Source organism: Anopheles funestus, chromosome 3RL (assembly GCF_943734845.2).
Source record: "Anopheles funestus chromosome 3RL, idAnoFuneDA-416_04, whole genome shotgun sequence".
NCBI classification, from domain to species: domain Eukaryota; kingdom Metazoa; phylum Arthropoda; class Insecta; order Diptera; family Culicidae; genus Anopheles; species Anopheles funestus.
This window is the reverse complement of record NC_064599.1, coordinates 74,584,646-74,598,683: the sequence shown is the minus strand read 5'-3', so window position 1 is coordinate 74,598,683 and position 14,038 is coordinate 74,584,646. Positions and strand designations below refer to the sequence as shown.

Below are 14,038 nucleotides of genomic sequence, written 5' to 3'. Positions count from 1 at the left end.
TTTTAATAATTACGAAAAAGTAAATTACATTAGTACATTAATCAATTATGTTTCTATGATTGTTTTAATCTTAAATTATGAATGCTTTCTATGGCATGGGTTTTGTTTTCATAAATTGTATAAAAGTAAATTTAACACTTGAAAAAGAGCACTTAGCATTAATAATTTATTCATATAATATTTTTAAGCATTATTATTGAAAGAGAAGCTTGAAAAAAAATTTAAAATTCCGGGTAAAACTATGGTTTTTAATCCTTTTTCATTCTTTAATCTACTTAGCATAGCAAGTAAAGCACCACTTTCAACAAAGTGATGTGTTCGAAAAACAGTGTTAAATCGTCTTACTTTCTCACGGCATTGTCCACGGTCGATAAATCAACGTACAGCAGAACCGTACTCAACCGTGGTCGTGATCGTGAACGTGGTAAGACTTTCGATAAATCTTTGGTAGAGTACCAACTTTTTAAATTGACCATAAAAACCTCAAAACCTTGGTCCCTCCTTCCATTGGGATTGGGCAGGGCATGAAACGAAACGACAGCAGGCACGCCAGGCACTCAAACGTGACTCTCATCAATGAGCAATTAAACCGAATATACCGCCCTCTGCGCGTTTGTTTCGCTTGGCGTTGCGTAGAAAAATGGGAAATGGAAGGATGCTGTGTGTGTGTGTGCCAGTTGGGGGTTCTGACGGTCTGGGAGAATGGATGAAAGGTCATCAAAATTACCTACCGGTACTGTCAACGGGTTGTTGGAACCAACCGAAACCCGGACTATTATCATAATTGCCTAAGCATTAAACATTTAGTACAAGAATGTAAATTAGATACAGAAGGGTACGGTCAAAAGAGGGTTGGAAGTTGGAGAACTGGAAGGGTTGGGGGGAGGATAGAGGATTGCGAAATAAAAATCTTTACCATGATGACAAACTGATGAGCGGTGCGGACCGGTACGATGTACTAAATTGTGCAAATTTTATTGATTTTCATCACTAGAATTTAATTAAGTTTCATAAAGCTGAAGCGTTAAAAGCAGACAGCTGAGTTTTATTTGGTTTTTACAGCAAGATAGGACTTGATACTATTTTTGGTAAACAAAAAAGAAAGATACAAAACTGTACTTAATCTTACATCCGTGAAATGAAACACTATTTAATTTAATATAAATGTTTTAATCATTTGCCTTGGTCGTATTTGTGTGTGTGTGCGCATGAAATTAAATCTTCAAACAACGAACATGACTGTTTTACACGCTTTTCCACTATACCCGTGTTGCAGGGAAATGGTTACACTGCATTGACCTAACAGTGAAGGCCCAAACCATTTACAATTTTATTATGCATTCCAGTGGGACTGTTCTTAATTTGTGTACGCTAGGCTGCGGCATGTACGTACACACACACACACACACAGACATCGAATGAATGGTCACATTGCACAATGGCACCGATGGTGGATGTTTACAATTACAATTTGAAAACAAATATTAAGATTAAATGTAATGTTTTGTATATACGTCAAATAGATTGAAGAATCGAAAGTTAATGAACAATTTTATTGAAATTAGAATTACGATAAAATTTATGATAAGGATAAAAATTTTTTGAAGGATTTTTGTCTACGTATGGAAATTATTTTTAAGTAACAGGTTTTTTCGTGCCTTGGGGCAAAAATTCTGCAACGCAGAAGGAAAAAAAAGTTTTCCTTAGTCTCAGTCCTCAGTTCAAAGAATTTAATCATTTGTGTTGCGATCTATTTCTACATTTCTACAAGCTGAGTTGAACGAAAACTCTCAATTGGGTAAACGATCGGATTCCTCATATTCAGGCCTTAATCATGATATTCCTCATTTTGACTGTAATATGAGTTAACTCTTTCCCATGAGACTTCCATGAATTTTCTTCGTGAGCTGCTTATTTTCGATGAGAGTCAAAAGTGATCTCTCGCATTTTGAGTAATTCGCTGGTAACTGAAGTAAGAAAGCTTTAGCATTTCTTAAGTTAATTTAACATAAAAAAGATGTCTTGATCACTAGAGGTTTTTTGTCACTTGTCGCCCAACATTCTATCTTCAACATTTAGAGCGTATTAGCTGTTTCTGTATGCGTGCTGACGGCTTCGAGTGAACATTATAGTACGATTTGGAACGTATTCGAGCAATTTTTCTATCGGACTGAGGAATATAGATTCCTTTTTATTACGTGCATGCGGACAAGAGATTTGATTTTGCGATTTGTGTGTTTGTCAAGTATAGCAAAGACTTTAAAGGTCCCGACACACATGGACGAAGGGGAGTTGAAGTTCTTAGAGGTAACTTCCAACTAGTCAATAGTGAGTGATTACAGACTGTTTCTGACATATTATATGTATTTTAAAATATATAAAATATTTTGGATAAAATTTATGTTTTTACTGAACAATATTAATATGATAATGAAACCATCTTGACTGTCCTATGGACAATATTGTGATCAAAACCTTGATTGAACCCTGAAATTAAAAAGTTATTCAAAAAGAAATGCAGGACGTCCACTGAACAGCCTTAACTGAATCACTGTGCCCTGGCCGGGCTGGTCATCTTTCGGTAAAGGGACACAGCATGCCGGAAAAGAGATACCCAAGCGTACCATCGTGTATTGAAGGGAAGTGTGGGGTTTTTTTTTTTACTTCTCCGGCCGCCATACCATGGTTTTGCAGGGGCACTGGAAGCTGTAGCATATTTATGACATAATTACTGTTCATTTTTATACCTACCAGCTTTTTGTACGCTCCTGCGAGACACTTTACTACCCTGTGCCTGTGCATGTGTCTGTGGGTGTGTGCGTTCCGGAAAGTGGACATCGAGGAGAAATTAATTGAGCTCGGGGATTTTTCCACTTGAACGGTTACGGTGCGTCAGAAGTTTTCCGCAAGAACGTGCCAGCTTGGCCTAGCTTGGCCCGGGTGATGTGACGAAACTTGTCATAATTTGTTCTCATTTATTTGTCGCCGTAGTAGGTGAACCATTTTTTTTTTTGTAGGTCTTTCGAAAGGAAGCCACCCGCTTATGAAGTACCCCGTTTATGCTTCATGTACAAGAGCGCCAAAATCCTCACACTTTCATTGTGTTTCCTTGTTTTCCAAAAGAAGATTTATGGCAGTTTTGTATGCAAAAGCAAGCAAAAAAAAACCACCAAAATGTCTTCCTCAATCTTCCAAGTGAATCTGTCACCGAAATGAATGCCTTCCATTCTTAATGGAAGTCCTTCGTTAGTCTTTATGTGTGGTATTAACGGGGAGAAGCCCCCGGTCATCAGAAACGCAATTTGTAATACGCATAATGTGCCCGTACTTAAACGCTTTTATGACGACCAATCGACGAACCGCGAAGGGTCCGCACGCGGGTCGATATGTTAATTTAGGTGCCGAAGCACCTTGCGGTTTTTGTTTGAAATGCTACAATGGCATCGGGATCACTGGTGGGGTCAGGAAAGGTAATTAGAATCGGTCACTGGGCGTATCCCTGTCCACGTTTCGTGCGAGCGATGGGCTATATAGTCCATGTTCGAAATTGATTTATTCCCATTCCAATCCGCAAAAAAGCCAATTGTGCACGCGGTCGATGGGTTCCCGAACGGATGTCCTTTTTTCCGTGGGGTTTCGTTTTGGTAGAAATCCATAGACCGATTCACGAAATAAATCGATCCGAAAGCTTCCGAGGCTACTCTACACTTCATGCGTGTGGCCATGTAAATCATACACGAGCGTTTCGATGTCGCTCCCGGGGAGCTATCAAAATAATGTCTAACCCTGGGTGAACGAGTGTGCGTCCATCTCCCAGCTGGAGGGGGGCCAACCGGTATGTGATCGAAACGCGGGAAAGCGTTTTGTTTGGCGCACTGGAGATGTTGCACCAGTGTGCACTGTTTGAACGATTCGATTATGCAGAAATGGTGGGAAATAGTTCCGTTTGGTCCCCAAAAACGATGTGCGGTCGTTGCGGTCGCATTCCCACGCCCGGTAAGCATCTAATTTTGTCTGGTGCGAATTAGTTCTCCGTTACCGATTCACCACTCAACATTAATGGTGTGGTCCGGTTCCGGTTGGTGGTGATGGTTCGATGGGTGATCAACGAAGTTGCAGTGTTATTTGCCGCCGCACAGCTAATGACACATGCAACCGGACATAAAAGTGAAATTTTTGCTTGCATTCTTTCCTTTTTCAGTTGAATCGGCACTGCCGTTGACGGAGCTTAATTGGGATGATGGAGTTAAGGGTTTAAGTGGATTTTTTTTCGGTGAAAAGTTGCTAATTTTCCACACACACGTGCTATAAATGAGGGCCAATTGGTGTAGTTCAATTGATAAGCTTTATCGGTATTATTGGAATAAAGGGGTACATAATATTATAAAAATGTAACACACAAAGTGCCTACCGTCGGTTATTTCATGAATGAGCTAATGAAGAATCATTAGCCATTTTATACGAAAAGTCCTTATAACTCGTTAATAATTTGAAATTGGATTATCGCATTGCATTAAAGCGGATACCAAAATATGAGATGAAATTGCTAATAAATAATGCTAAATAACGTATTGCTAATAAATAATGAAAAAATAAGTATAGTCAATCATTACACAACTTTTGTGTTTTATATCAAACATGTAGTGTCCATAGTTTTACATCAAATAAGAATTCTAAGAGTTATTAAGCTGGTTACATCAAATATTAAATATTCAAAGTGATATTAGACTGGCCCACCAACAATTTTGTAAGAACTAATGTAAAGATGGGTAAAAAAATTTACTACCCGGAATGAAATCAAAGTGAACGATATAGAACAAAGGCTTAACAGTCATACATTATTCAATTTATTATCGAAATATATCTAAGTTAAAAAAACACTTAAATGTTTTAAATCTCTATAAATGCTAGTCGAATAAATTACAATGAATAAGTTAAATCGGAAAAGAGTCAAAAAAGCTCTTCGTAGAAATTTGAATGAATTCACTCTATAGTGAGATTTAATTCACTCATTTTTTCTTCTAATTTATGCAAATCACTATTCTCGTGTATAAACTCGTAGATACAGTTTTAGAATAAAAGAAGTGTTTATAAGTAGAAAGAGAATGATTAAAATATTATGCACAATACCCTCCAATACCATGAATAGAAAAAACAAGGTTAAGGCGATCTTTCACAGTATCTTAAACAATCCAAAATTAGAAGATACTTAAGAACATTTGTCATTTTTATTTTAAACACTACAGTTTCTTTCAGTAGGTTAACTAAAAGTAGTAAGAATGAAGCACGGAAGACATGTCGTAATGGAATTACGAATGACATGGAATAATTAAAATAATTGAAATAGTTGTATGAATAAAGAACAATAACTTTGTTTCATTACTTAATTGAATTAGAATTAAAGAGAACGTTAAAAAAGCATTAAATTGAATTAAACTGTCACGTACATTCCTTTTTTTATTCAGGTAACGGTTGTAACGCCGAAGGCAAAAGTATCATTCACTTTTTCAATTGCTTTTCCGCGGAAAAGCTGTTAATAAATTTATGTTATTACCTTTCAATAACTTCTTCATAACGGACATACAATAAATTTGATCAATGAAACATTAATGCCATATCAAATGTTGCTTCAATACACAGCAATTTGAATGAAAATTAGTTCTTAAAAGCATCTAAGATAACAAAATTCAAAGGGAAATGTAAAATGGTGGATCAAAACAAACATTTTGTTACACTCTGATTGACACAAGTTGTTATTAATTATTAATATAAATATTGCCTGACAGCAGCGGCTGTCATTTCATCTTAAAAAAATCTTAAATTTAATCATAAAAATTAAACATTACAAGCTTACCTGATTTGTACTCCACGTTGGCCCGATACCAAACGATTTGTGCTGCCGGTCTCGCATGTGGTACGGTGCACGTGAGTGACAGTTCCTGGCCCTCCCGTACTTCGGCCTTTGCATGTTGGCTGTAGCCCTGGATGCGAACTGACGCTGGTGGAGCTATTCGTGGAAGAAAAGCAAGAGGACAAAAAAAACGTGTGAATTAAAACGATGCCAACGATTTTCTCGCCCTCATTGTGCCATCTGCGTGTGTGTGTGTTTCCTTCGATTCCTTCACTAAAAGCACACACCAGCACAGTGGCAGTAAAGTTTACCGATGGAAAAGTTCTTCCGAAAGCGCTTGGTGAGTAGTTTTGTTTCCGTTTCCCGTGGTACATAGGTTACCTAAGGTGAAAATTCCCACCAGCCATAACTTTCCCACAACAGTCCGCAGTCGAAACGCAGTCGTACTTTAATTGAATGAAATATTGTTCTACGTCCAGTGGCGGTGGCGTGAGTCTTACCGAAGAACGAGGAATGTGTGCGAGAGAAGAAGAACAAAAACCAAATGCTCCAATTGGCTGCCCACTTCAGTCACACCGTTGGAGCGCATCTCCGGACCGTAACCAAAGAATGAAGATGCTATAAAAATCTAATTTTATAGTGATTTGTTTTACTGCCGTGCTGGGGGTATTGCATTGCTGTTTTGTGTCGGTGTGGTCGGAGGCTTTTTACACCATCACGAAACGCGCCAAAAACCTTCCACTCGAGACCCTTTCGGGACTGTGTCCGTGACTTTGCAGGGTTGATTGTTAATTCCAACTGCCAATGGACGCGTTTGCCGAAGCAAACGACCGAGACGCAACCGGCAGAGCAATGCGGATGCGAATGGTGCGATGGTGCATATCTTAAGATGGAAGCCGAACACAGTCGCTGTTCGCAAAAACCTCGTTCATTATAACTTTTTGTTCCTTCCCAAAAAGTGGCACCGATCGTCTGCATTTATTAGTGCAAAACTGTGTGGTTGAATTCCGCTTTCATATCGAGCGTAAAAAAGCCGTTAACACGGTGCGGAAGGTTTTTTGCGGAAATTTTTCGTAGCACGCGTTTGGTAGTGTAGGAATGTTCTCATTTTTAATTTCCAATTAACCGTTTCCGGGCAATGTTGCACAGCCGAATACATCCGCGTTATGCGTGGAAATGATCGAAAATTAGATTGGAGTTTCCGTTAAATTAGGTTGGCATTGTGTAATTAAAATTAGTTGAGCACATTATTGGACAAACCGTCGAAGAATCTTTGAGCAAAAGCATCTGTGAAAGTTTTGGGAAATGGGAAAGATGGGTTGACCAAACACAATCATATTTGTTATATAAATTTGATACGTAAGTAACAGCGTTTTATTAAATAGCATTTAGAAATTCGAACTTTCTACTAGACGAATAAATTTTAAAAAATTAAGCAATATTTTTTGTTTATTACAACTGATGTACCCAATTTGTTCCTGAATTCCTAACACTAAGTGTATATTGCATTCAGTAAAATTGATGTGTGTGAAGAAGAACTCTTTGACATAGTAAAACAAATAAGAATAGTGATTTATTTCTTACAATATTTCTTAAAAAAATGTTTGTCATTTGAGCATGTTTAGCCTTCCTAAAGTAAATAAAAAAGGAAGATTTTCATTTCATTGTTTTACACTCTGTTTACTCCAAAATCTCAATAATGAATCTCGTTTACTAAGATCTGTTTCGCTTATTTCGGTTATAGCAATGTGGTTTATAGTTCCTTTTTTATAGTAGGTAATTAATTTTACAATTTATTGTTTGCTTGATTGATTCTGTTCAAAACAGAAGAAAAAAATTATTAATTTAAAAAAAACTCTTGATTTTAATTATTTCAGCCGAAAAATTTAATCAAAACTGAATAAAAAGAGTAAAATTAATTTTCATTTAAAAGAAGATTCAATAGGTGCTGGGCAACGAGCGCTGACAAAAAGGTGACAAATTTTTCAAGTGACAAAAACCGCTTGTCAACTGCGAAAAATAGTATTTTTCGTGGCCGTGCACACATTTGTACACTTTGTCAAAACATAGCAACCCATGATTGACAAAATCTTCATCATCTTCAACATACACGAAAATTCAACGCGATGGAAGCAGTTTTACAGTAATTTAGGCATTAAATTAATTAATTAAGATGGTCTGTGTCCTTGCAGGGATGAAATACAGTTAATTCAACAAAAAAGAACACCGCAATGGTATGCAATTCTTTAAAGCGCGCTTGTTTACGTTTTGAGCAACGTCAAAATTTTGTCAACTTTTTGTCATCATTCTTGTCAACCTTTTTCGTGGATTTTCTACAAAATAAAATTTTGTCAAAAGCTCAAAAAAGTGACAAAAGCTCCGTTTTAACAAATTTTTCACCTTTTTGTCAGCGCTCGTTGCCCAGCACCTAATGTCTTACAGAAAAATTTGTTTTTTAAATTATAAATTTTCCTATACGGCATAAAGATTTGTACATGAAACATTTAAATCAATATGCACTCTGCATTTAGTATCGTTTTAACGAAACTTTCAACCACGCTACACACACACCATCCATCACCATCCACCAGTTTTTGGCAGGATTTGCATATCTTTCAACTTCCACTGTAAAAGTCCCAACTACAGTCGGCCAATCAAAGCGAACCTTTTCAATTCGCGTCTAACCTCTTCCGTTTTCCCCTTTTTAGCGAAAGAAACCGTGAAGAATCCCCAAACGCCCTCACATCGAATGCCATAATATCGGTTGACGGGAGTGAAATTGAAAAATTACCAGTTCTGCTGCAGCAGTGAAGCAATGTTGGAAGCTGGCTGGGTAAAAATTTTTGCACCCTATTGAATTTCAATGAGCATGCGGCACCGAAAACTTTCCCATCAAGCACACTCACTAGCTTCTCTCTCTCACTCTCTCTCTTTAGTGCTCGCTTTCTAGGATGAGTCGAAAGGAAGCAAAAGTTTTTCCGTAAACGAGTGGAGGTTTGTGATGCACCGGATCGGAAAATTGTTGCATCGGCACTGCAATTGGGAGCGAAAGAGCAAACGACGATGAAAACTCAAAATGACAGTGCACCGGCGGTACAGGATAATGTGTCGCCATCGCTTTACCTTACCGTTTCTTGCCGGTGGACTTGTTATTTTTTTTTCCATCTGTGGCACTTGCCATGGTGGATGTTGGACGAGACAAACGAGCCCGAAAGGTGTTGTTTTAGAGTGGTTCCTCTGCTCTGTTCGGTTGAGGGTGTTGGTACATGTTTGCAATCGGAAGTGCACCCACAGAAGAGGTTTCGGTCAATTCCACATCTGTCTCAAAACTTCTACCAACTCCCGCGCCCGTGTGTGGTTGAGTGAAGAAACGGGTGGGGTAAAGAGGGAAGGACACCCAACATGGGTGGTTTTATGCAAAAAAAAATCCGAGTCTGTTTCAGGGATGCTGATGGAAGGTCGCTTACCATTTTCAAACCTATCCTCTTGCCCTTCCGCTTTTTCACTGGTGAGTGCACACCCACATGCGCTGCATCCGAGTGAAAAAGAGCTTTTCGTACTTTTTCCAAGTCCAAGTAGCCATAGCATAAAGCTTAAAGCGAGTGAGGGAAAATAAGGGTTGCTAGTGCTTTTTCTCTCGTTCTTTAGAAAAAGAAAACCCCAAATACCCCTTCTTGTTTCCCGCGAACGAGTCGAGGGGCTTTTCTTCCTCACCAAAATGGTGGGCCTTATGCAAGGGTTGTAAAAATACCTCGAAGGAACTGAGAAGAGTATGTGTGTGTGTGCCTCATGATGTGTGGTCTCCAGAAAAAAAATGAATGATGGAAAGTGAGAAAGGAAAGAGGGCAGGAGGATAAAAATATAAAACACACTCCACCGTGCGATGCGCGCAGGAAAATGGGTGGAAAATAAATCTCATATGGGTTCCATCTTTTACCCCCGCAGGGGCGCAAAACGGTGGAGTGCAACGGTGGTGAAAGATTTGCTTTGTACCATCCTTTGTAACCACCTCGATGCCCGCTCCAAAATCACCATCGATATGGTTGAGAAAAGAGACGTGGGAAAGGGGGGGTTGAAATTTTGTGCAACCCCAAAAGTGCCAGATGTGAAACGTACGCCGATATTTTGGAGTTTCAGTTCAAGAGGAGAGTACGGCATGAGGATAACGGATGCCTGGTGTACGGATGTACGATCGAGCTGAGTATGTGTGAGTGTGTGTGTGTGTGTGTGTTGGCTACAAAAGCATGCCGGAAACGAACTCCATCCAACCCTCATCCCTTCAAAACTAGGGATGGGATTCGCTGGAGGAATGAACTTTCCAAAAGTCGTTTTCATGGATAAAAATTTTATGATGAATTCTCAGCAGTAGTAGCAGCAGCAGTTACCACCACCATCGAATGTTGGGCTATATTTGGTTCCCAACCGGTTTATGGAAGGGAAGAGTTTTTAGTGTACGAGTGCAGCAAGGAACGGTGCGAGTACCCGAATGGATGTTGGATCAGCGTGGATTAGATTGACTTTTCTTTTTCCCGGCGCACTTTATCCGCCGGCCGTGCTTTTTCGCGTTTTCTCGCTTTCGGGGGAGGGGTTCCGGGAGTGAGGGATGGAGATAAGAGGAAGGCCAAGGAAAGTTGAATCCTTCGCGAAAGGGTACCGCTAGATATGGGGTTGTCAAGAAAGCGTACCCACGAAAGGGCTAGCAAAGGCGGGGCAAGCTTTTACGAGACTGTGGCTTATTTTCGGAAAGCGAATTATACGTGGTGGCGCAGTAAAAGTTTGTTAATTTGAGTAAATATTAGCATTTTCGATATAAAATGCAATTTTTGAGATAAATAAACCATATAAGAGCGTTGAGGTTTGTAAAGTTGGTGATCTAATTGAAGCTACTTCCTGTGTTAAGTGAAGGATGTGTGTATAATGTGATGTGTTTTTTGTTGTTGGTTAGGTAAAGGAGGGCAAGATGGAGATTTAACAAGATAAAGAGAAGGTAACGTACTTGCATGGGAGATGCGTCAATTTGTTGGTCATGAAAAGCTACTGCAACATTCACTTTAGAGAAGAACAAGTAGCTTTATGTATATTAATTATGGAGTAGTTCGTACAGTTTAAGCTGATTTTAAGGCGAAGTCGTTAATGCTCTGATTATATTGTTCACTTCCATTTTGTTTTGCCTGATACGATTAAGTGCACAATCAAATTATTTATTAAATTTATTGTTAAGATCATGCTTTAAAATATCTCTGGTTAAATATATAACATGTCAAACATTTCTGGAAAATAAACGCCGAAGTGTGTAAGAATAGAAGAATACGAAAAGAAAAGTGTTAAGAAAATAAGATTATGTTTCGTTTCTTGTTGCTTTACGTATAATTTTATAATGGGAATGGGAATTAATGAACTTAAACATCAAATAGTAGAACACAATAATATTTATTACATGTTATATTTAAAAAAAAACTATACTTCAGGTCTAATGAGTTAAACTAAGAAAGTTAAGATAATTCTTTCCGAGGAGAAATAAAACATATAAAAATAGAAGTAAAGTTTTTCCTCATATTGCAAGCATTTGCATGGAAATAGACTATTAAGAATCAAGAAATGGTTCAAACTTAATAATTGTTTCGTCAAGAATGCTTTAAATTACGCAAGTAGGTTGTAATTTTTGTTCTAAATATTTGGATATTTTCGCAAAGATTTCGTGTTCTAGTTAGAAAATTGATGAAATTTCTAATGTTTTTTCAAACTTGAATCGATTACACATACCACTTTTGCCTGAGGTATATTAGTATTTTTTTTAAATTCTCCAGGTGACTATTTGTGACTTCAAATACTTGAAATATTGCATTTTTGTAAAATGCGCTTACAATATTTTTTATTTTTAGTATGTCTGTTCCATTCATGGTAGGTTAACTTTATACTAAATCTACGTCTATTGAGTTTATAGTTCAACATTGATGACTTATTAGAAACCAAAAACGCATTAAGAAAGAAAGAAGCATTTTCAACGACGCAACTTCTTTGAGAGAAAAGTTTGGAAATATATACGCGATAAAAATCGATCGAGCTAATGCAGTGACAATCATAATAACATACAAGATCGATTTAAATCCCAACCCCTTCATCAGCTGGTGCCATGCCGTGGGTTCGCATTCTATGATTGCTCGTGAAATGTCACCCGAAAAAAGCTCATATGTATGCAAATGGAATAAAGGTTCGGTTCGGGCTGCGACAGAAACCCCTGCGATCAATGGTTTGTCCCACGGGTCAGCTCAAGTGGACAACGACCGTCCGATACCCGCGATACCGTTTCCCCGTGGGGAGTTGGGTGTCGAGCGTGCACCAGTGCAATGTATGTTCATTTCTGTTTCGTTTGTTTTGTTTGCGCCATTTGATGTGAACAGCTGAAATTCATGAACCAAGTCACACCCGTTAGCAAGATTCGATTGCCATTTAGTCTGTGTGTGCGATACATTTTTAATAAACGGACACTTTGCTTTTGTGATTTCTTTTTTGCAAAGAAAAAAGCAAGATGGGAAACATTTTAAGATCTGTGCTGGGCACTGTTCCGGGTGTCCCTTGAGGCACACTAACGCCTAAATGTATGCAAACCACTCACAACACATAGGCGGGCAAGCATTCTTTATATCGATATAAAAAGTGATTTTGTGTTTGTTTCTTTTCCTCCCTTTTCTTGCCGTTCCCCACCCTATAACACCCAAAAAAGGCTTTTTGAGGGTTGGGGGAAGGATGAAAAAAGTTTTTAATAAGAAGCGATACCGCTGGACCTTCGTTTGCGCGAGGATTTCCATATTTTCAATAAACTTTTGCATTTGCCCCAGGGTACCATGTGTTCGGGCGTGTGTGTCACCGAGCCGTGACCGAAAAATAAGAAAGTGAAAACTGCACGGAAGGGAAGAAATCAAAACAATTCGTTCCACAGTAAAGCCTGCCAGTTACCGTTGAAGCAAACCGATCCGATTGACCAGGTCCGGAGCCAAGGAAGAGAGAAAAAAAGTAACTGGCATAACGTGGACAGAAAGTCGTCCAGCGGAACGGAAATCCACCGGGAACGGACTATTCTGGTGTGGATCTGGTTGACTGGCCTCCGGAACCGGAAGTTGGCGGGTACTTTGGGGACCAACGTTTGACCTTTTTTTTTCTTCTTTCCATTTCTTGCAGGGTTTTCCTATCGATGTCACCGGTGGTTGTTTTTTCTATTCTTTCTTTTCTCTCGTCTTTTCATCCGTAATGTCTCACTCGTACCCATTCGGGATGGGCGCCCAGTGGAAAGGACTCCGTTTTTAGGCGCATTTTTATCTTGCTTTCCAAGGCCGGGTGTGGGTCTTACCTCTAGGTTTAATGGCTTCATTTTACGGCTCATCGCAACCGAACCGGTTCAACCGCACAATAACTGCGGGTGTGTGTGAGAGGCGGGTTGGTTAAGGCGTTAGGATGATCTACTTGGTTTGGGGGACAGCAGCCCCCTTCCGAATGGTAAGGTAAGTCTATTAAATTCAATTACGTAATGATTTTATCCATTGCACTCGATGGTTTATACGCTTGTCAAGTTCAGGCTACGGTTGCTGCGGCCCCGTACCATGCTTTCCCATCTTTGGTGCAGCTGCATCGGAAGGGCAATCGGGCAACCATCGTGAACTAATTCTTCTGACGTAGCAGAACCTTTCTAAAACCGTCTTGTGTGCTCCCCGTACAGTGTAGCTGCTCGAAGGGTAGAAGAGAAAAAAGTGACTATTCTTTTTGGCTTTTTCTTCTTCGTCTACTTCAGCTTGCTCTATTATGGTCACAGAGCATAGGAAAGGAAGTAATCGATCCACTGCATCCGTTTCGTTTCTCATCCAGAAAGGAAAACCTTTGCCCGGTAGATTCTTTGTAAGGTTCAGTTTATGTTCTACACTCAGACCACATCCAGAGGTAAAGATGTGGAAACTGTACGTGAGCAGTAAGGCACATTGTGCATTCAAAATGCACCATACAATACACTTAAGATGAGCAAAGGCAAAAGGATTGCGCTGTACTTTTTCTGTGTGTTTGAATGTGGAAGAAACTATTTTTCTTGTAAAATAAGATAATGTGAAGCCAAAATGTTTTCTAAGGAACGAGAGATTCTTCCTTTTATTAGATACAATGTATTGTAACTGTATTCGAATTGCTGGTGTTGGTTCCATA

At 39.0% G+C, this 14,038-nt stretch overlaps 1 protein-coding gene across 3 annotated transcripts in view; it reads right to left on the bottom strand.

Annotated features, from left to right (window-relative positions):
* Positions 1–14,038, bottom strand: part of LOC125766954 (nephrin-like) — a 264,053-nt gene that overhangs the window by 47,370 nt on the left and 202,645 nt on the right. For all 3 annotated transcript variants that reach the window (XM_049433080.1, XM_049433078.1, XM_049433079.1), the window contains one exon: positions 5,855–6,007. In XM_049433080.1, coding sequence (XP_049289037.1) covers positions 5,855–6,007 — 153 coding nt within the window. The remainder of the gene's footprint in view (positions 1–5,854; positions 6,008–14,038) is intronic.